The sequence below is a fragment of the Candida margitis genome (assembly GCF_024628925.1).
Source record: "Candida margitis strain CBS 14175 chromosome Unknown scaffold95, whole genome shotgun sequence".
NCBI classification, from domain to species: Eukaryota; Fungi; Ascomycota; class Pichiomycetes; order Serinales; family Debaryomycetaceae; genus Lodderomyces; species Lodderomyces margitis.
This window is the reverse complement of record NW_026261886.1, coordinates 1-20,078: the sequence shown is the minus strand read 5'-3', so window position 1 is coordinate 20,078 and position 20,078 is coordinate 1. Positions and strand designations below refer to the sequence as shown.

The following is a 20,078-nucleotide window of genomic DNA, read 5'->3' as shown; positions in this document are numbered from 1 at the left end:
CAGCTTATATCCCTCTTCCTATGGGCTTTTGGCTAATGGTACAAACGGAAATGAATTGGATTAGTGTGATTGCAAATGCAAGTCAAATTGCACTCTTTAAAGATACAAATTTCATCACTTTTTGTTTCAAGGCGGGACATGTTTGAATAAGCACACGTGACTCTTTAAGGGACCTCGTATGTTTGCTACATCTATTTCATTTTTTTTTACAATTTACTTTATATACTTACTACAATAATAACATCACTAAACCTAGGGCCTAATGAGTTGATTTCAGAAGGTTTTCTGTGTTCTATGTTAACAGAGCTTTCGTACTTCCCCGCATTGCATACAACAAGGTCTAATTTTAAACGGAGAGAAAGAGAGTCGTGTACGTTTACAAAATTGCGTGTTTATCAAACTTTAACCTTGCGTTATTTCAATTAAACTCCCTTTTGAGAATAAAGGACGAGAAAAGTTAACACAGCACAACATACAACACAACAACAGTGATCACCTTTTATTTTAAGCACAATTCTAAATCAATTGAAACTTATATTGAAACCGTTCTTTAATTCGACTTTTTTTTTACTTTCACACTGTTAACAACAGACAGCTCTTTGAAAATATTTGCTTATCCGTATCCACCGAATTGGAGGTGAACACACACAAAGCCTGATCATTCTTTAACTGAACAGCAATAATGGCCGGTCGTCAATCGAGGTTAGAGGCAGAAAAACTTGCCATTATACAAAACTCTATGTCAAGAGGAAGATCTTTGTCACCTGGTGCCGCATCAGGTAGTGGCCGAAGGGGTTCATTCAAGAGCCGTTCTCCTTCTTTTTCCAGGGAGGATTATAATGGAAGATTAAAGTGGTCAATAACAAACCACGATCCCCTGGAACGAATCAAAAAGGCAGGAGATGCAAATGAATCTGCTTCATGGGAGGATGAGGTGAGCGAGGAAGAACATATTAGTGACGACGATAACAATGAAAAATTTCAGTATGATGACACAGGAAATATCTTGCCAAATTATGCATGTCAGGATGAAATGATCAACGAGGTTAGTTCCATTTTAGAGAATTCTAATTTGAATGATAGGTCCACAGTAAAAAAGTTGGAGGAGTTGACAGCGAATGAGCGAGCACTTGCGGCTGCAAAAAATGCGGGGACCAAAATCGATCCTGATGTATTAAACAGATTAGCAAGTGACAAGCACAAACTTACGGGACTGGAGCACTTGAATTTGATTCAATCTGACCAGGATGTTGAGTCCAGAAGACAGAAGTTGGAGAATTACCAAGCCTATAGGAAGAAAATAATTGAACAGGAAAACGGAAACGGACATGACACAAATGTCAAGACCGAAGGGAACGTAAACTCACAATCGCAAGCCGTAAAAGAGGACAAAGAGGGTGCCACTGAGGAGGACGACTTTATGGTTCCTTATACATCGGCCGTGGAAGATAAGCTCGACAGTGAATTCGCTTCACAGTTGAATGAGACTATACGTGAAGGAGAGGTCGACTCCAACAAGACACACTCGAGAGTCATTCAAACCATTACGAGAGGTAATTTTTTCCAATTGGTTAATCCCAAAGTGAAACCAAAAATGTTTTTGTTATGTATGGATTTTTCTCCCGAGTCTATATTTGCCCTCGAGTGGTCATTAGGAACGGTGTTGGTTGATGGATCAGTATTGTTCATCATATGTGTTATTGAGGATAACGACCCAAATCATCACTTGAAAGGAAACACTTCGAACGAAAACCAACGTGAACAGCAGCGTCTCAATATGTTAAACAAAGCAAAGCAACAGGTTCTTAATTTGTTGAAGCTCACAAAGCTACAGATTCACATTGTTATTGAAATTGTCCATCACCCGATACCAAGGCATTTGATTTTAGAATTCATTGATAATTTGAAACCAACCTTGGTTGTTGTCGGATCAAAGGGGCAAAGTGCTATTAAGGGTGTCTTGCTTGGTTCGTTGTCTAATTATCTTGTTACGAAATCAACTGCTCCTGTCATGGTGGTTCGCGAGAAATTGAAGAAGATCAACAGATTTAAATCTGGATCATCAGTGTTTTCCAATAACATTAAGCCATTGACATTGTCTGAGGCTAGAATTGATTGATTTTGAGCATAGTTTGTAGAGGAAAAGCATAGGTATACGTTAAACGATATTACAATGTTTGTATTCTATATGGATCGTATAAGAGAATAGTATAAGTAAAACTCGCCAATATCACTCAGTAATCGTAACACTTCTTGTCACCCTTTCCAAACAAAACTAAAACTTATGACTTCTTTTTGCTGTATCGGTGATCAATTGACTGTGAATTGTCTGGAAGAGCAATTGACAGACTTGCAGACTGGCAGACTGACTAAACCTTTTGCTACTTTTACTAATCAACGCCTTCTATCTTTTACTTAAACTCAAAAAAATTTACTATTCCTAATATACAAACTATTCTCCTCCAAATAAATGCACTTACTTTTTAATTCCACTTCTCATGTAACGGCCAATAACTATACAATGGTCTCTCTCATATGGTTCCAACGTCAATTGCTCTAATGGTTTGATTCTTTCTTCTCTCAACTTTTGCACTTCTCTAGCGAAAACTGTTTCAGCATCAACAGTGGAATCAATACAGTTGGCCTTAATGGATATAACAACAATACCACCGTCTTTCAAGAACAAGTGGGAATTCAATGCGATAATACGAGCTTGATCTGGTTGAGCAACATCGGCGAAAACACAATCAACCATACCCACCAACATTCTGTACTTTTGTGGGTGTCTGGCATCATCGATGATTGGTATCACATTTGGTCTCTTTTTGGCCATACCAATCAACTCTCTTCCAGGTCTATGAGAGAATTCCACAGCGTAGACCAAACCTTCTGGTCCAACAACATCAGCAACATGAGAGACGGAAGTACCTGATGCAGCACCCAAATACAAAACCTTCTTTCCTGGTGCAACACCCAATTCGTCGATACCACCCATGATACCAGCAGCCAACTTTGATCTGAATGGATTCCATACACGATACTCAATTTTAGTTGGTGCTGCTCCTTCTTCCTTGGCTGGTTCTTCAACGCTTATTCTCTTTTCCCCATAGACAGATTCACCAGGAGCGATGTTTTTCGTGACTAACAAATCCTCTTTTCCTCTGGCAATGAAAACACCAGCGTGTCTATGTGGTTCAATGACAACCTTGGCTCCTCCTCTAGCTCCACCACGTGCGCCTCCACGGCCACCTCTAGCTCCACCTCTTCCACCACCTCTGGCGCCACCTCTGGCTCCACCACGGCCACCTCTTCCTGCTGAGGCACCACCGCGGCCACCTCTTCCTGAAAATCCTCCGCGGCCGCCTCCACGGCTTCCGCCTCTACCTCTTGGTGCTCCAAATGCCATTATGTAGTTATGATTATTATTGAATATAATTTAAGTAAGAAAGTGATTTCTTGATAAGGACTAGGCAAAGTACATCCCATCAGGAAAATTTTTTCGTTTGGGAGATTTTTTTATTTTTCTTTTCTCCTTCTATTATTGCGTAAAGAGAGACAGAAAGAGAGAAAAAGGAGATGAGGCAAAATAATTTGGTATTGGAGGTAGATAAGCTACAAATGATATGTAGATGTTATGAGGCCAATATCATGGTATACATGATATGAGAGAGGGTTAATCTAAAGAGGTCACCACTGTAGATGCTCAGTCTAATCACATCCATTCGAAATCGGTTAGCCGAACCTCTTTGGGTTCTAATTCGATTGGAAATGGACGGACCTTTGGGGGTTAGGCATGTAAATGCTCAATTGGGGCAGTCTCTGGGGGACCATAACGACCTGGTAATATGTGATGGCTACTTAAAGGAAGGAAAAAGAGGATTCAGTTGTCGTAATGCTTATTTCTCAGTTAAAGGGTGATGACCATCGTGCGGCTCAGGCAGAATCACGTGATTAGTTTTATATACAGCGCTGCTTTGTAGTTGGTGATAGTAGTGTTCTTGAGACTTAAAGGGTAGCAGGAGTGAAGACATGTTGTGATTGCATTAGTTGGTTCTACTCTACACAATTGCATCCACACAAACACGGGTATGTTTGCTATATACACTTCAATTAAAGATATAAATTAACATATGCCTCTCGTTTATACACTGCAGGTATATTTACTTAGCTTCAATATCCAAATCCTCTGGTCCAAAACTTAAAGGAAGAAGATCTTTCAAGTAAACTTTGATGTAATCTGAATGCTTACTAAAGAGGAAAAGCACAAGATCTTTGTTGAACTCCCGCATGAACTGCCGACATATTCCACAAGGTACGATCGGTTTTGGTGTATCTGCAGCAATTGCAATGGCTTTGAATGTTCGATGACCTTGGCTCTGTAAGAGAAGGGAAAATGAACGTTAGTAGATGTTTAAAGCAAAGCTGGAGGAGACCACCTTTTTCTTAACAGCCTTCATCCAATAAAAGAAAAAAAGAAATAAGGGTTAGTTTATAGGACAGCATACATACCACTGCTCTCGAAACAGCTGCTCTTTCAGCGCATATCCCTGCGCCATAGGAAGCATTCTCGACGTTTACTCCAGTGATGAAGTCACCTGACTCCGTTAATATGCAGCTAGCGACCCTAGAAAATTGTTAGTTTTCCACTGTTGTTGATGACAAGGAAGTGTCGGGGGAATTATAAACTTACCTAAATTTGGAATAAGGACAATAAGATAGGGTTTTAGCTGCGAGAAAATGGAAAGGTTAGTGTACTGTAACAAACTTTGACTTCTTCTGTATAACATACCCTCTGTGACTAGTTCGCGAAGATTTTCAAATTCCTCTGTAGAAACTTCATCATGGTCGTGGTAAATTTGGATTGTCATATCAATCGTTGTTGAGTTGAGAAATGAGTCTAAAAGTTTCCTATATATCAGCAACAGCCACTTAAATAATGAGAGATAAGCGATCTTTATTTATTGTGTATGTATGGTCGTGTGACAATGAAAAAAAAAGATTTCTTTGTCGTATCCATGTCGTAACTTAGACGCGACACGAAAAAAGAAGCTTTATTTAGATCCTCCATCTGCTTTGCATATAGATGCATTTCCTTTGAGTCTATATCTATATCTATATCTATATCTTCCTTAGCTTAGTAACACTAACTTAGAGTATTTTCTGTTTCTATACTACACACACACAGACTCTCTATTTTTCTGCCAAAGCGTGGTCGTGCGACACCGAACAAAAAATTTAATAAGAGAAGAGAGAAAGAGTGGCAAATAAAAAGAGACAACATTTTTACAACAGAACAAAAAGGTTGGTCTTTTGATTTATTCAAGTCCTCTTTAATTCACCAAGTAATTGCTTGAATATCATTGAGATTTTACATACGACTGATTTTTTATTTTTTTCATTGAAACAGTAATTTCAATATTTAATCAGCGTTTTTTTTTTATATATCCCCATTAGAGCAGCATAATCCTCATATCAAAATGGTAACATTGGAAGAATTAGAATCGGCCCAAGGAGAAGAGGATGCAATTGACCTGGAAATTCTACAGTCATCCACTGCAGATATCATAAACAGAACCAAGTTATTAGACAATGATATCAAAGTCATGCGGTCAGAGTCACAACGACTTACTCATGAAAAAACGATGATGCTAGAGAGGATAAAGGACAACCAGGACAAAATCAATAACAACAAGCAATTACCATACTTGGTTGGGAATGTTGTTGAGCTTTTAGATCTTGACGTTGATAAAGAAGCAAGTGAACAAGGAGCCAACGTCGACATAGATGCTGCAAGATCAGGTAAATCCGCTGTTATTAAAACCTCAACGAGACAAACTATCTTCTTACCAATGATTGGTTTGGTTGATCACGAAAAGTTGAAGCCAAATGACTTGATAGGTGTAAACAAGGATTCGTTTTTGATTTTGGATACCTTACCATCAGAATACGATTCGAGAGTGAAAGCAATGGAGTTGGACGAAAAGCCAACCGAGACGTATTCCAACATTGGAGGTTTGGATAACCAAATTGAAGAATTGATCGAAGCTGTTGTGTTACCAATGAAGCAAGCCGATAAGTTCAAGAAGTTAGGTATAAAACCGCCAAAAGGTGCATTGATGTATGGGCCTCCCGGTACTGGTAAGACTTTGTTGGCAAGGGCATGTGCAGCACAGTCGGGTGCAACATTTTTAAAGCTTGCTGCTCCGCAATTGGTACAAATGTTTATTGGGGATGGTGCTAAATTGGTACGTGACGCATTTGCATTAGCGAAAGAGAAAGCTCCAACGATTATCTTTATTGATGAATTGGATGCCATCGGCACTAAAAGATTTGATTCTGATAAAAGTGGTGATAGAGAAGTTCAACGTACAATGTTGGAGTTATTGAATCAATTGGATGGATTTGGTTCAGATGACAGAGTCAAAGTATTGGCAGCTACAAACAGAGTTGATACTTTAGATCCAGCATTGTTGAGATCGGGTAGATTGGACCGTAAAATTGAGTTTCCATTACCATCGGAGGAGGCAAGAGAATCGGTGTTGAAAATACATGCCAGGAAGTTGCATTGCGATAACGAGTCGATAAATTGGCGAGAATTGGCTAGATCAACAGATGAGTTCAATGGTGCACAGTTGAAGGCAGTAACAGTCGAAGCCGGTATGATAGCGTTGAGAAACGGTAAATCAATCATCAGACACGAAGATTTTGTGGAAGCCATTGGTGAAGTGCAAGCAAGAAAATCAAAGTCAGTAAATTTCTATGCATAGTGCTGCTCATTGAAGGGATTTGAGAGATGTCTAGAGGCAGAAGGGGGGGGGGGAAAGGGAGATTAGTGCCTTGCTTGATGTGTATCTTTTGACTTAAGTAGGAGATTTATACATGATGAAAATGAATTGCAAAATGATCTCAGCTTCTTGTAAAGTAGGTGCAGTTTGGCTACCACTGTTATAAAAGTCAAGCAACTGAGTAAAGTAATAGGTGAATTGAATACAGTACAAACGCAATGTTACAGTAATTGGTTATAAAAAATGCCAGTGAGTATATATTTCTTTCAAATCTATAAGCTACACAATGTAAATTGTTGCCTTTAAAAGCTAAACAAGGATTTGTATTTGTTAACCTCTGCGTCGTCAAAGTCATACATGACAAGTTGCGGTGAAGGAAAGCTAAACTTCGGCACAGAGGCTTCATGACTTGCACCATTTAATTGGTTGGCATTGTTAACTTCATTCTTAGTATCTAAATGGTTGCTTCTGATGCTAGGGAATGACGCGCCAGCAACTTGGTTTGTTTTGGGTACTTTTCCCTCTGGTGTTTTACCGTCTTCTTTGCCATAAATTGGATGAAAATTGGTACTACTCCAATTACTCGAACGGATTTCTTCTCCATTTGGTCCACTGTTGAACCTCGATGGCTCCAGCTTTGTAAATGGCACCTTTATTTGAGTAAAATTTGTAGCACCATCATTCTTTGATAAATCTACTCCATTCATTGCTCCGGAGGCTCCTTGATTATCTGTGTTGAAATTCAGAGCTAATGGTTGTTCAAAGCCTTTTGAAAAAAGGGGCACCTTTGACTTTGCTTTCAGTTGATCAGCAGCAGGCTTTGTGAATGAAGTTAAATCAGCGGCTAAAGTGTCTGTAGTTTGAATAGAGCTTTTTGGTTTATCCATGCCATTGAAGTTGGTTTTAGTCTGCTGTTCAGGAGGCTTTTGTGTACCGTCCAATTTCTGGTCATTGCCAGCAGAGGAACTGTCATGCTGTGCGTCACTTTCTCTTTCAGGCACACCTCCCTTAGACAAAGGCCCCGCTTTGCTGTACGATATCGTTTTACTGATGGTCAGAGCTGTGACGTTTGAAGCTGTGGAGGGGGTTTTCACTCCCTTTCTGTTTTTCTTTTCAGATCCAGAGCCATACGGATTGATGAACAATTTTAGCTTGTCGTGCTGTTGTTGCTGCGAATCGCGGCTGGTTTCATCATTCTCACCCTTGCCATCCAAAATGCCCAACAATGTTTGTGCCGTTTTGCTAGGGGACTTTGAATTACGAATTTTCTCGGTAGTAGTGTTTGTCAAATTGGCATTCAGGATGTCTGCATTGGTCAAAGTTTTATTGTCACTAACTGTCCTGGATGGAATGGAGCTTTTAATTCTACTTTTGTATGGTGCTGGTCGTCTCGATCTCAAATTAGCTCTCCTTGTGGAGAGGGAAAAATTCCCCCCTGTTGTGTTGTTTATTACCAGGTACGATCTTTCAAATGTATCGTTATAAACGCTGTTATACTTGGGGGTGTAACCTGGTGTATGCAAGGTGGTATTTCCATTTATCTTGAGACTTTTCTGCTTTGTTGGTGTTGATCCAAGTATTGAAGTCTCGTTTCCCACAAGTGTTGTGTCATTACCCAAGTGTCTTCTCTTCAAAGAGGGTTCGGCGTTACTGAAGCTCAATTCGGCAAACTCTCGTTTGTATGGGGTGCCTGCTCTAGACTTCGACATTAATGCCACAACCCCTTCATATTCCACGTCAGTGAGCTTTCTATTTCCTTTTTCTTTAAAAAATGCTGATAGAATGTCATTGGGATTCTCAGTTGTTTCATCTTTATCGATGACAATTGATGATGATGATGATGAATTAATTGCAGGCGGTTGTTGTGATGACTGGGCGTGTGCTGTAGAAATATCATGGTGAATATGAAAGGAACCAGGCAACTTGAATGTCAGCGAGCCCAAGAATTTGGGTTCCGGTTGAGAAGAGGTCTTGGTGACATTTGATGCGTTGCTATCTAAAGAAACATCCTTGTCAGCGTCTGATTTATTCCATGATGTGAATATATTTTTTAGTTTGGAACTCAACGTTGATGGATTTTGCCGACTATCCAATTGAATAGACAGTCTATCTTTATACTTCTGATATCTCTCCCTGTTATCCATCTCTTTCTAAAGGTTATTTGATGATAATTAAGTTCAAACAAAGCACATATAAATTTTGACATCAACGAGAACAATTTTTTTTTTTTTTTCTTTTGGTTTTCTGTTTTGTTGCTCTTGATCCAAAGAGATGGACAACCACATGGCAAATAGAAAAACATTTCATCAACCTCGGACATATACCATTCGTTCGGGATGAAATATAAGCTGAAATTAGGGACTTCTTGTGTTAGCTTTCCACAACTGGGTATTTCTATTTGTGTAAACTCACCCCACCGATACAGACAATTAAACTTTGTGTAGTGGCTTACTTTGCGACACTGATCAGAACTGTCGCGACTTTATTGCACAGTTAAAAAAAGTTTTGTTGGATTTAAAGGTTAACCCGAAGACAGTCTGGCTTTGTTAATAAAGCAGCAGCATTGTCGACTGATTCATCTCCACATTGGCCTTGATCTGTTTAAATTTATGACGTCTCTTATTGAATTGCTATACAGGTTTGACACTTATATTACGAGCCAGCTAGAGGCGAATTCGTTCACGTCAAATTTGTTAATAACTCCGACTTCGAAATTCATTACGGAAATTCTTGTTTTGACATTTATTGGCCTTTTGAGCTATGAGATTATCTATTGGAGCGGGATCTATTTGAACTTATGGGAATACCATGCTAAGGATGTGTTTACGGAGGTGCCTATCCATTGTGCCCATGTCAACATACGATTAAATATTATCAATCGATCCAGTGAGTCGAAATTAAACGAGTATTACGATATCAAAAATAAATCAAGGTACCATAATCTCCTATATTGGAAACAATTGAATGACTTGAGTGCAAATATGTTCAAGCTAAACAAATTTATTAAATACTACTTTGAATTTAGCCCTGATGATTTTGAAATGAACAAAGAACCCGAGTTTGGATCCACGGTTCTGCACTTGAGAGCTAAAATTTTGAAGTTGTTCAATGAATCTGAACTTTACAGGGACTATGAGAAAAGCGCCATACAACCTAATGATGTTAAAATATTCAACAATCAAAATAAAGAAGTGTCAATTGAAGAGAATGATAATTACTTAAGTAAATGCAACATTGAAACAGGTAATACTATTGACACCATTGTTATATTGTGAAAAAAAAAATAACAACCAAATACACAACTACTACCCTTTTACTTGAATGGTATGTGAGACTAAAGAAGCAAAGAAGGGAAATCTCATAGGGCAGAATTGCTTTCATGAATATCAAAAATATGTTGACTAGATGGTTTGACTGATTGTAGTTTCTTCTCTGTCAAGACAAACAACTTGACAAGACCCTCCAACTTGCTTTCCAATGCCAACCTAACTAAGCTCTCTACTTCATCCTCATTTGTCAGGCTAGTGTCTTTACGAATCAATTTCTCGCCCTTATAAAGTTCTGACGAAGGCTTCGTAACTGGCTGACTCAGATTAAGATCAACCAACTGATCCCAATCTCTGTTCTCGTCATCTAAATCATCTGAATCAGATTCGTAACGATCATCTTCAAAGGTATCAACAACATCTTCAAATGTAAAGCTTTCATAATTGGGGCCCGTATAAATAACAGGCTTAATTTTTGGTTCGTAAACCACATCGTCGCTCCTCCCCCGTACTGCCTCATTGCCATGTTCAATTTTGAGCCTGACGTCATCTATTAACTCATTGCCCTCATATCCATGATTATAGTCAGAAAGACTCTTTACCTCATATATCTCCAAAATTTCCTTATTAACCAAACGAAACACTTGGTTTCGTAAGTTGACATTAAAAAAATTCCTCAACTCTGAAGGAAGCTCTTTTTGATCACTCAAATCCTTCACTGAAGGATCAAACCGGAAACATAAAAGACTCATTGTGAATTCTAGTTCCTTCAATAATTTATGCAGATTAGAAATCTTATTAATCAAATTGCACCTAACAAAGGTCAAAATTTCATTTAAAAATTCTCTTTCATCAGACTCCAGGTGTGATGAGAATTTGTGTTTTCGAATCATTTCTATCAAGTTAAGACGTAATAGTTTGAAATGAAGGAGATTATTTGAGTCTAGTATAATCGGGAACCAGCGACTGATTTTAGTTATTGCTTCAGTGATTTCTCCATTTAAAATCAACCGCTTGATCTCTTGTCGTTGGCTAATTGTAGAGTATCCTGCCGTCAACGTGGTGTTTTGCGCATTATGCGACAGTGATGTGTCGCCGCTGTTGCTGTTGCTATTGTTGTTGCGGTGGTGATAATTGATGTTGCTGTAATAATTCAAAATCACGTCACCAAACTCATCATCGGGGAGCTTGCTGATATTATTCAAGTTTTTTTGTAACGTGCTTTGCTGAGTGGACTGGGATGCTTGGGTTGTATCTTTCTGGTTATCAGTGTTGGGGGCAAGGGATTGTTGCCATGAGAGTCTTTGAAAATCCAAATTCAATTCTTCGGCGAAGGCAAGTGCCCCTTCCTCGTAGCCTTCATGTATAAGGTATTCAAGTACCAATTGGTCTATATCTCTCTTTTGTATCGATTCATCAATTTCAGACATGTTTAAGTGTTGTCGGTGGTGATTGGAGCTGAGAAGTAGGGATTTACTGTGTTAGATAAAGAAAATGTAAATCAAAGTTAACTATGTTCTATTTAATGTCGCGCGAAAGCTGTACGACAGGTGAAATGACCAATGGCACCAACCAATTCAGTTTGGTGTATCCAAACTCCAGAAAATTGGCAGGTAACGTTCAATCGTGACCTATAGAAGAATAAATGAACATTTTTGTCAGGGTGAATTCACCTCCCATCACCAGAATACAACAAAGATAAAAAAATCACTTTGAAACCAAGCAACACCCATGTCTCCATTTGATTGTTTACCATTGGAAATTTGCAAGAAAATTGTATCCTATGCTGGTATTGAAAATTTAATCGAGCTTTTGCTGCCTGAAGGCTCCAAACTATTTGGTGAGAACCCTCGTTTTAATTTGACCATTAATGAAGTCGTCGAGAAAAGCATGCTCCAATACAATAATCGAATTTTGAGACCAGAGCAGCTTGAAGACTATTTTGACAACGAGACATTCTTCGATAAACGAAAGCTACAACTTCTAAGGACCCAGGAGGACTTTCTCACCCTATATAAGTACTGTTTGTATCAACAAATTCTGGTTGTTTTGGGAATCGCATTTTTGATAGAGTCCTCAGCGGACACAGCGTTGTTGAGGCAAGTGACAGTGCACTTACGAACAGATAAGGTGGTAAAGTTAAATATAGATCTTGAGGGAGATGAGTATGAAAATATAGACCCTGTTCTTGAAGAATTCTTTCATATTAAATCGGTGAATGGATTACATCTCGGACATGACTCCAATAGAGTCAACCAAATTGACTGTTACTTTCCCGAGTTGAAATATGCCCACTTGGGAAAGTTACTGGATGAAATTTTTGGAGATTTAAAAAACACTAAGCTTGAGCATTTGTCATCCAGAAGCAGGAGTTCAGAACAGACCCTAAATTTTAGCAAACTTCCCCGTTCACTAAAAGTTTTGGATGTATGGGATGTGAGAATAACTATGGATGTTCAAGATTCACATTCGTTTTTATTGCCACAATTGGAAAAGCTATGTTTGTATGAAGTCACCGTAGAGGAAAAGGTAATTGCCGATATTGTTGAGTTTATTAGGCTGCAAATTGAGACTTCCGTGAAGACATTTGAATGGGAATCATCGCATACTCGGGATGCTGTAGATTCAGTAGCACGTGATATAATGGTGACTACTTCGTCTCCAATCACGAGCTTAAGCATGTACAAGCGCGGTTCGTCGGGATCTTGCAATTGGTCAAGATTTCAAGATTTGAATAAATTGACAATATTGGGGTTTAGCGATACCTTCCTACAGAATGATTGGCAGTTTCCTTTACATTTAGAGCTATTGAGAATAGATTCGTGTAGGATTACAGATTTTATCCATCTTGAAGACGCTTTGCCTTTTGGATTGAAAAGACTTGAAATATCAAACACTGAATGGGGGGATAATCTGCATGCACCAAACTTTTCACAGCTAAAGAAGTTGACATATCTTTGTTTGTTGTCCATGACAACGGGTGAAAACATCGAAAAATTCGTATTTTCTGATTCGGTGGAGGAATTGCATCTAACAGAAAATCCGGCTTATTCATTTGACCATGTGCTGTTTCCGCAATTTTTACAATCTTTGAACATATCATCATCTAATTTGACCTCGATTAACAATGTGTCATTTCCAGAAAGTTTGCGATCATTAGACATAGCGTGCAACCAGTTGAGGTCAGTTGATGGGATTGAGTTTCCTAAGAACTTAGAAAAGCTCGATGCAGAAAATAATGAGTTGAAGTCATTTTGTAAAATTAAAATTCCATCAACCACCAGGACTCTTCTATTGGGTGGGAATGGATTGGAGAGTGTTGATCTTTCGACAAACGATGGAGGCGAAGCTCTAAACCTAGATAAGTTGGAGCTAAGGTTCAACACTAATTTGACAATGAACAACCTAATACTTCCATACACGGTGAAAATATTAGACCTCAGTAGCTGCAATTTGAAAAGTCTTGATGGGGCCCAACTTCCTGCCTCTATTGAAGAATTGGACTTTTCTTGTAATTGCCTAAAAGAGGTGAATATCGCCTTTCCGGTTGATTCTCGTTTGAAGAAATGTGACTTGAGTGACAATTTGTTGGCCATTGTCGATGTCACTTTTCCACTATCTGTGACAGTTGTTAGCCTCGAGCATAATAAGCTCGAGCAAATTCCACCCTGTGTCAGTGATCTTAGATACTTGAAGAACTTGGACGTATCTGAGAACAGATTGCGGACAGTTGATTGCTCATTCAGATCTAATTGTTTAGCGTCCTTGAATTTAAAATCGAATAAAATTAAATCACTTTACCTTGTCTTGCAACGGACTAACCATTTTGGATTACCAGCAATCAATTTGAGAGGAAACAAGATAGGTTTAACGAGTGCGATTTATTTGAAATGCGTCGGAGAGATGGTAACCTTGCTCACAGACGAAGCTGTCGAGCCTAGTGCAGCTAACAATCTGGAAATCGTAACTGTGGACAAACTATTGACAAATTCACATAAAGTGAGGACTATTTTTTCATAATAATTTCTCAGTTTGGAATCTGACACGATTTAAATATGGAAAAAGCAAATGTTATAAAGACTACTTGTTGATCAGCCTTAGAAGCACTTTTGAACGAATTGAGGACTAGGGGTTCAGTGCTTTTGTTCCTTATACAAATTTTGCAATTGCCGCACCCTCAAAAGGGACCCCACCCTAAATTTGGGTTGATCTTACAGGACCTGCATTATAAATGATAAAAATGGCTTCGATATTGCAATGGGGTAATCAAGACTGGGAGAGAGAGAGAGAGAGAGAGAGAGAGAGAGGGGTCATTTGTATGTGCAAAAAGACAATCACAACAGTTAGGCATAGTGGCCAAAACTCGAAGGCAGTTATGAGCATTGTAAAGGATGTAGTAAAAACCTTCGCAACTGATCATCCAAAGGGCTTCCGCCAACACACAATACGTTCATAGTCGTTTTCTTCTTCTTTCTTTTTTAATGGCTTTGATTATGTTATTGCTTAAGAGAAATTTGGTCAGTGAATGTTCACAATTTACTATTATTTAGGAGGTACTTTAATTTGTTGTCCGCAAATCTGACAATCTACACTGTAGATAACTTTACATTGTCGCAATTTGATAATATTCTTTTTTTTTTCTTGCGATACAGTCTTTTTATTTTTGTTTCATACTAGTGCGACATAATTCTTCATACCAACGCGACATTTATTTTTCATACTAAAATGACTGAATTTTTCATACCAATGCGCATTAATTTTTCATACCATTCCGACCTATAATTTTCATACCAGCGCGACACAGTCTGCCTACAATGATTTTCTGTGTAGTTTAGTGTGCGCGCTAATACGAAAAATTTAGGGCGAATTGGTATGAATAATTTTGACGCACTAGTATGAAACAAAAGTAAAAACACTGTATACATTTTCATCACTGTCTTTTTTCCGTGCCCAAAAGTGAAAAGATTTCTCGAAAGTTGGTCGTAAAGTTAGTTGCATTTACAACAACTCTCGCACAATAGGTCAATAGGATAATTTATCAAATTACACGACCAAAATTAGCTGCAAATCACTTACAACAAGTGAACTGAAAGTCTATAAATATGGTCTCATTTCTCTGAATTCATATATTATGAATTATATACTTTAAGAAATATATACTGTTCTTCACAACATCATAAAATTTACTATGTATTAAGTCTTTCGCAATTGAGTTGATTCAGAATAAATCTACTACATACACTCAAGACAAACATAGAGCCTTTACACTAACTCACTCACAATATTTGACAAAATGCTGATCACATTGAGCTTAAATAAACTTACAACATAATTGGTTCAACTGGTTTTAAGTATAAATTTGGTGCTACTTGAGGATTTTTGAGTCGCACGGTTCTTGTTTAACTAAGAATTGTTGGCTACACGACACGCTCTAAGCCTTTTCTTCAAGTGAAATCAAATACTCCTTTATCACGATCCAATGATATCATATATACTTCAGAACGAGAGATTTAGTGGCATCTGTTTACTAGTTATTTGATTGAAGAAGGCACATGTGACGGTGATGAATGCATTTAGGTTGACCCTTCTACATGGAGCCTAGAGTGTTGAGCACATTTATTAAAAGTACGAAGCATTTCTCATCAGCCAGTTGATGCTTGTTTAATTTAACTAAAGGGTGCACTTTGGGGTCCCCACCGTTGCCACTTCCAAGTGATCATCCAATTGCAGGGCAGGAGTGACTAACTAGCTGCGCTAAATTGAACGACAATGGTGTTGTGGAATGATACTCATATGAATGAATTTGAATAGTTGGAATGAATTTGATTGCCAATAGGGCCAGTATGACGATCTTTTCATCGGTAGATCGATTTTACAAAGTGGTATTCCATTCAAAGGCTATTGTAAGGTCGAGAGCTCAAGAAATGGTCATCATTTAGAGACATGCTAAAATTTTTGGGCACGCATTGTCAACCGCATAATAACATATCAACACTGTTTACTGAAGGAGTGCCTTGCACCTGAGTCATCAAGAGATTAATAGCAAATGCATTATTAGCAAGGTATGAAAATACTATACATAAAATTAATCTTTCATGCAACACTCTCTCACACATTCTTCCTTACCACTGCCTCTTTAAGACATTCATACTGATCCCGGTTCAATGGCTTCGGCTCAAAATCCTGCAACTTGAGGAATAAGTAGGTTAAACCACTTACATCACCTTCACGGTAGTTATAATTGTCAATTTCAAACACTGGCATAACACCGAGGACGGTTGTCTTGAATTCTTTGAGCCTAAATTGTATAATAGCTGATGTAGTCACAATGAAGCAGGTGTCCGTTTTAGTTCCAACCATGCAACCCAGAACTTGGGTCATTGCTGCTGAATGGGTGTTTTTGCCATCCTTGTAAAAGTCGTTGAGGGGTTCCATTTTATACTCAATAAATGATTTCTTATCTCCCGATTGGATTTGGAGATCTGTCCTGAGATAATGACCGTCCACAGTTGCCAATTTTACTTCAGGTGTGAATATCCAGCCGGACATTCTCAACAAAGGGGCCAAGTACGTGTTGATGACGTAACTCACAAAGGACGACTCCAAATGAATGAGAAAATCCACAACGGGAACTTGAAGACATTGACAATCGCGATCTGTGTGGAATTTTTTCAATTTGACGTTGTTGTATCTCAACCCTGAGTAAGTAAATTTACTTGAAGAAACAACACAATTATCATTGTCTAACTTGTTATAGACGTCTGTATTTGGAGCTGACGATCTGAAAGTGCCCTCAATGTGTTGAAGGCCAAATCCAAAAATGGAAAACAACTTACCGGTCAATAAGTTTTGGGGAAACTTGTAAAAAGGAACCTTTTCTTCGATATCGTCTAAGGCTTGCCATTCGCTATCCATGTGAGCGTACAATGCCCTTATGTATACATTGATAGTTTCCAGAAGTTGCGGTGATATCTCCTCTTCGATTTTTTCTTCCCACTGGAAGAGCTTACTGGTGATTCTAACAATCTTTTTGAATAACTTTATCTCTTCGTCAGTTAAACGTTTCATTTCCAATCTCCAAGCCAGTGATATAAGTTCATCTAAATTCTCCGCTTCTCTAATTTGTAATTTATTGATATCCTCCTGTAATGATCCAAATTTGACATCTGAGTCTGGTCCAATAAAGCTCGAACTGCTTTTGTTTGCAATCTCCAAGGTGAAAATGGAGATATTCATGGCATCGAACAACCTTGTTCTAGGGGAAGGCATTATAGTATTACTTGGGTGGTTTCATTGAACCACACAATAAGGTAAAATTTTCCTTGTTTATTCTTCACGAGGGAAAGTCCACAACTGAATACGTAGTGTTTTGTTATGCCGAAAAACTGTTCGTAAACAATTTCGCAGCCAATATGCACGCTACCTCTCAAAGTTTTTATCTTCACTCTAAGCTCGCTCACAATCTCATTTCAAATACAATACCTGAAACTAGTTGACTCTTAAATCGTTGGTGATCTAAATCGAATAGGCCTGACTTGGTATAAGCTGATTGAAGAAATTGGAGTTGTACACTGAGTACAATCGAAGTTCTCCATTAATTGTCTTCCCAATGTTGTCACTGTTTACAGATAGCTCCCTCCCATATCAAGCAACATAATCTTTCGGTAATGGAAATCTTTTCTGAATGCTCTCGTACTGTCTAAACAATCTATCTCGAGGTAATACGAAATTCTTTCTTTCTCGGCAGCATTGGGCAAAGATTTGATACAATTCCCACTGCGTATAATACGCTTTGGGTGTAGAAAATTCCTCGTGTTTCGNCTCAATGCTCTCGTACTGTCTAAACAATCTATCTCGAGGTAATATGAAATTCTTTCTTTCTCGGCAGCATTGGGCAATGATTTGATGCAATTCCCACTGCGTATAATACGCTTTGGGTGTAGAAAATTCCTCGTGTTTCGCATCCTTTTTTATACTCATTAAGCATTCATCAAGGCCAGTCTGGTCAAAGTATAACATATGAACTCCCACAATTCCATGAGGTACTCTAGGGCTCATCATAATTATTTTCTCACTAATTTCATCCTGACATTCTTGTTTCCAGTAGAACCACAAATTTATGCTTGCTACTGGGAACGGGGATGATAAACTGCACATTGTCTTGATAGGCACCTGTTTTAGTGAGCCATAACAAACAGTGAGCATTTCCAACGTCTTGTGTTTGTAGTTTAACAAGTCATTGGCGTAGCTATCCTTTTCGTTTGTTTTTCTATATTGTAAGCAAAGCAGAAATAATCGTGGGTATTTCGTATCCAATTCAAATACCGAAAAAAATCTATTCAACGGAGAAGACACCACTAGTGTCAATTCTTGAAGGTTTTCCGTATTGAAAACTTCATCAACAATGAAACTGTTTGGCATCCGTAATCGCTTGATTGATAATTTCCTCAATTTCATATTCGTAAACACATTTGAATAATTGACACACCGATCGAAATCCATCAACAATGTAGTTATGTTCGATAACTGACTGGCCAAATTAATTACACTTTGACGTGTTCCGAGAGGTAAATAAAACCAAGTTCTTTCTTCCTCGGGTTGAACTAGTTTCCTTCTTGGTCTTCGAATGTACTGGTTGAAAATAAATATTGTCTTCAACTTACAAGCTCGAATGTAACCTGGTATAGCGTCGCAAAAATCAACATCTGAATTTTCCACCCAATAAAAGAACCGCCTCAGAATAACTTTTAAATACTTGATTGAATGAAAATGCCTTAAAATACAATCAATAAGTACTAAATGACCTTCATAAAGTTCAAAATTCCGAATAAATTGATCAGAATCCATCTGCCACATATATCTCTCTAGTGTTTTCAATGATATAATTGTAAATTGGTTACTCTTGAAGTTATTTATATCTTTATGGTATTGGAATCTGTGTCTGAGAATATCCTCGCGAGCACTAAACCATTGCTCCAGTAAGAATGAAAGTGTGTTATATACATAAATGTTTCGGTATAGCTTGATTTTTGTTACTTGGTAGAAACTGGAATGCATTGGAGCAAGTACCAATGCTTGGTGTTGGTTAATATGGTTGAAGATATTTTGCAAGACTGTGAAAGGTAAACTAGACAAAGACATTGTATGGTGTAGCATGAAACCATTGAATGAAAAGAAGATCCGATCACTTTTGATTACTTTATAGTGGCTCTGGGAACAAAGTCGTTATCCCAATGCGAGAGTCTTGCACTTTCCTCAAAATAGTTACTGTGGTTACTCTGAGTGTGCGGACAAGTATCCCCAGCAGAAAGAGCTGAGTTGCATATAGTTTCACATGAGCTAAAAGGCAGTCAATTCGTCATTCTCAATCAACCATTTGCGTTGCTGTAATTAAAGCGTACATCCCCACGGTATTCACAACTAATGAGGTGAAAATTTCCTTGTGGATTGAGCAACTCCATCTGCTACTCCCACTGCAATTGATCCATCCAGCACCTGTGAAGAAACAAACAAGTTATCTTCACCACTTGGCGAATCCAAAGCAGGACTCGATTTGGATTTTTTAAACATGTTTGAACTTGGCTTTCTATCTTTTGGTTGATAAGCAACGGCAACATTGTAGTTGGAAAACGTTGTCAATGCACTGTCATAATTTAGTGAAGCAGTGCTAGTTGTAGCTGGTGGTGTAGATGCAGACTGTGTATTTGATGCTGTTGATGATGAGGAAGTTTAATATGACTTGCTGCTACTATGTGAGTTCCATGATGAATTACCGTTTGAGGATGAGGAGGAGCTGGTGAATGAACACGATCGTGTTGATAAGATGGATGATGAATTTAGTATACTGCGACCAAAAGGTACGGATCTTTTCGAAAAAGCTGAGAGTAACATGGCTATAATGGCTATTATTAAACAATACTTGAATACTCTTGTTGAAAATAGCATGTATTCATAGGTATTGTCGAATAACCCTATACTGTGTTTTTCTTTTTATTTCATACCAGCGCGACATAATTGTTTATACCAA

The 20,078-nt window shown here is 38.3% G+C and overlaps 10 protein-coding genes across 10 annotated transcripts; 4 read left to right on the top strand and 6 right to left on the bottom strand. All coding sequences in view use genetic code 12, as the record gives it.

The window, feature by feature from the left end:
- Positions 1 to 682: 682 nt before the first annotated feature.
- On the top strand, positions 683 to 2,119 carry CANMA_004383 (Imp2'p; the record flags this gene model as incomplete). Its single annotated transcript, XM_051816654.1, has 1 exon — positions 683 to 2,119. One exon carries the CDS (start codon positions 683 to 685, stop codon positions 2,117 to 2,119), a length of 1,437 nt encoding a protein of 478 aa, XP_051670022.1.
- A 357-nt stretch (positions 2,120 to 2,476) lies between these two features.
- Positions 2,477 to 3,406, bottom strand: NOP1 (rRNA methyltransferase; the record flags this gene model as incomplete). The annotated part of the gene is made up of 1 exon (XM_051816652.1): positions 2,477 to 3,406. The coding sequence occupies one exon, from the start codon at positions 3,404 to 3,406 to the stop codon at positions 2,477 to 2,479; it is 930 nt and encodes a 309-aa protein (XP_051670021.1).
- A 754-nt stretch (positions 3,407 to 4,160) lies between these two features.
- CANMA_004381 (cytidine deaminase) lies at positions 4,161 to 4,868 on the bottom strand (the record flags this gene model as incomplete). Its single annotated transcript, XM_051816651.1, has 3 exons — positions 4,161 to 4,376; positions 4,510 to 4,595; positions 4,790 to 4,868. The coding sequence occupies 3 exons, from the start codon at positions 4,866 to 4,868 to the stop codon at positions 4,161 to 4,163; spliced, it is 381 nt and encodes a 126-aa protein (XP_051670020.1).
- Positions 4,869 to 5,477: 609 nt separating this feature from the next.
- On the top strand, positions 5,478 to 6,767 carry RPT5 (proteasome regulatory particle base subunit; the record flags this gene model as incomplete). Its single annotated transcript, XM_051816650.1, has 1 exon — positions 5,478 to 6,767. The coding sequence occupies one exon, from the start codon at positions 5,478 to 5,480 to the stop codon at positions 6,765 to 6,767; it is 1,290 nt and encodes a 429-aa protein (XP_051670019.1).
- A 320-nt stretch (positions 6,768 to 7,087) lies between these two features.
- On the bottom strand, positions 7,088 to 8,929 carry NUP60 (FG-nucleoporin; the record flags this gene model as incomplete). Its single annotated transcript, XM_051816649.1, has 1 exon — positions 7,088 to 8,929. One exon carries the CDS (start codon positions 8,927 to 8,929, stop codon positions 7,088 to 7,090), a length of 1,842 nt encoding a protein of 613 aa, XP_051670018.1.
- A 465-nt stretch (positions 8,930 to 9,394) lies between these two features.
- CANMA_004378 (uncharacterized protein) lies at positions 9,395 to 10,060 on the top strand (the record flags this gene model as incomplete). The annotated part of the gene is made up of 1 exon (XM_051816648.1): positions 9,395 to 10,060. One exon carries the CDS (start codon positions 9,395 to 9,397, stop codon positions 10,058 to 10,060), a length of 666 nt encoding a protein of 221 aa, XP_051670017.1.
- Positions 10,061 to 10,143: 83 nt separating this feature from the next.
- On the bottom strand, positions 10,144 to 11,481 carry CANMA_004377 (glucose-induced degradation complex subunit; the record flags this gene model as incomplete). The annotated part of the gene is made up of 1 exon (XM_051816647.1): positions 10,144 to 11,481. The coding sequence occupies one exon, from the start codon at positions 11,479 to 11,481 to the stop codon at positions 10,144 to 10,146; it is 1,338 nt and encodes a 445-aa protein (XP_051670016.1).
- A 301-nt stretch (positions 11,482 to 11,782) lies between these two features.
- CANMA_004376 (leucine-rich repeat domain-containing protein) lies at positions 11,783 to 14,071 on the top strand (the record flags this gene model as incomplete). The annotated part of the gene is made up of 1 exon (XM_051816646.1): positions 11,783 to 14,071. The coding sequence occupies one exon, from the start codon at positions 11,783 to 11,785 to the stop codon at positions 14,069 to 14,071; it is 2,289 nt and encodes a 762-aa protein (XP_051670015.1).
- Positions 14,072 to 16,159: 2,088 nt separating this feature from the next.
- On the bottom strand, positions 16,160 to 17,320 carry CANMA_004375 (uncharacterized protein; the record flags this gene model as incomplete). Its single annotated transcript, XM_051816645.1, has 1 exon — positions 16,160 to 17,320. One exon carries the CDS (start codon positions 17,318 to 17,320, stop codon positions 16,160 to 16,162), a length of 1,161 nt encoding a protein of 386 aa, XP_051670014.1.
- Positions 17,321 to 17,695: 375 nt separating this feature from the next.
- CANMA_004374 (uncharacterized protein) lies at positions 17,696 to 18,907 on the bottom strand (the record flags this gene model as incomplete). The annotated part of the gene is made up of 1 exon (XM_051816644.1): positions 17,696 to 18,907. One exon carries the CDS (start codon positions 18,905 to 18,907, stop codon positions 17,696 to 17,698), a length of 1,212 nt encoding a protein of 403 aa, XP_051670013.1.
- Between the last annotated feature and the right edge of the window lie 1,171 nt (positions 18,908 to 20,078).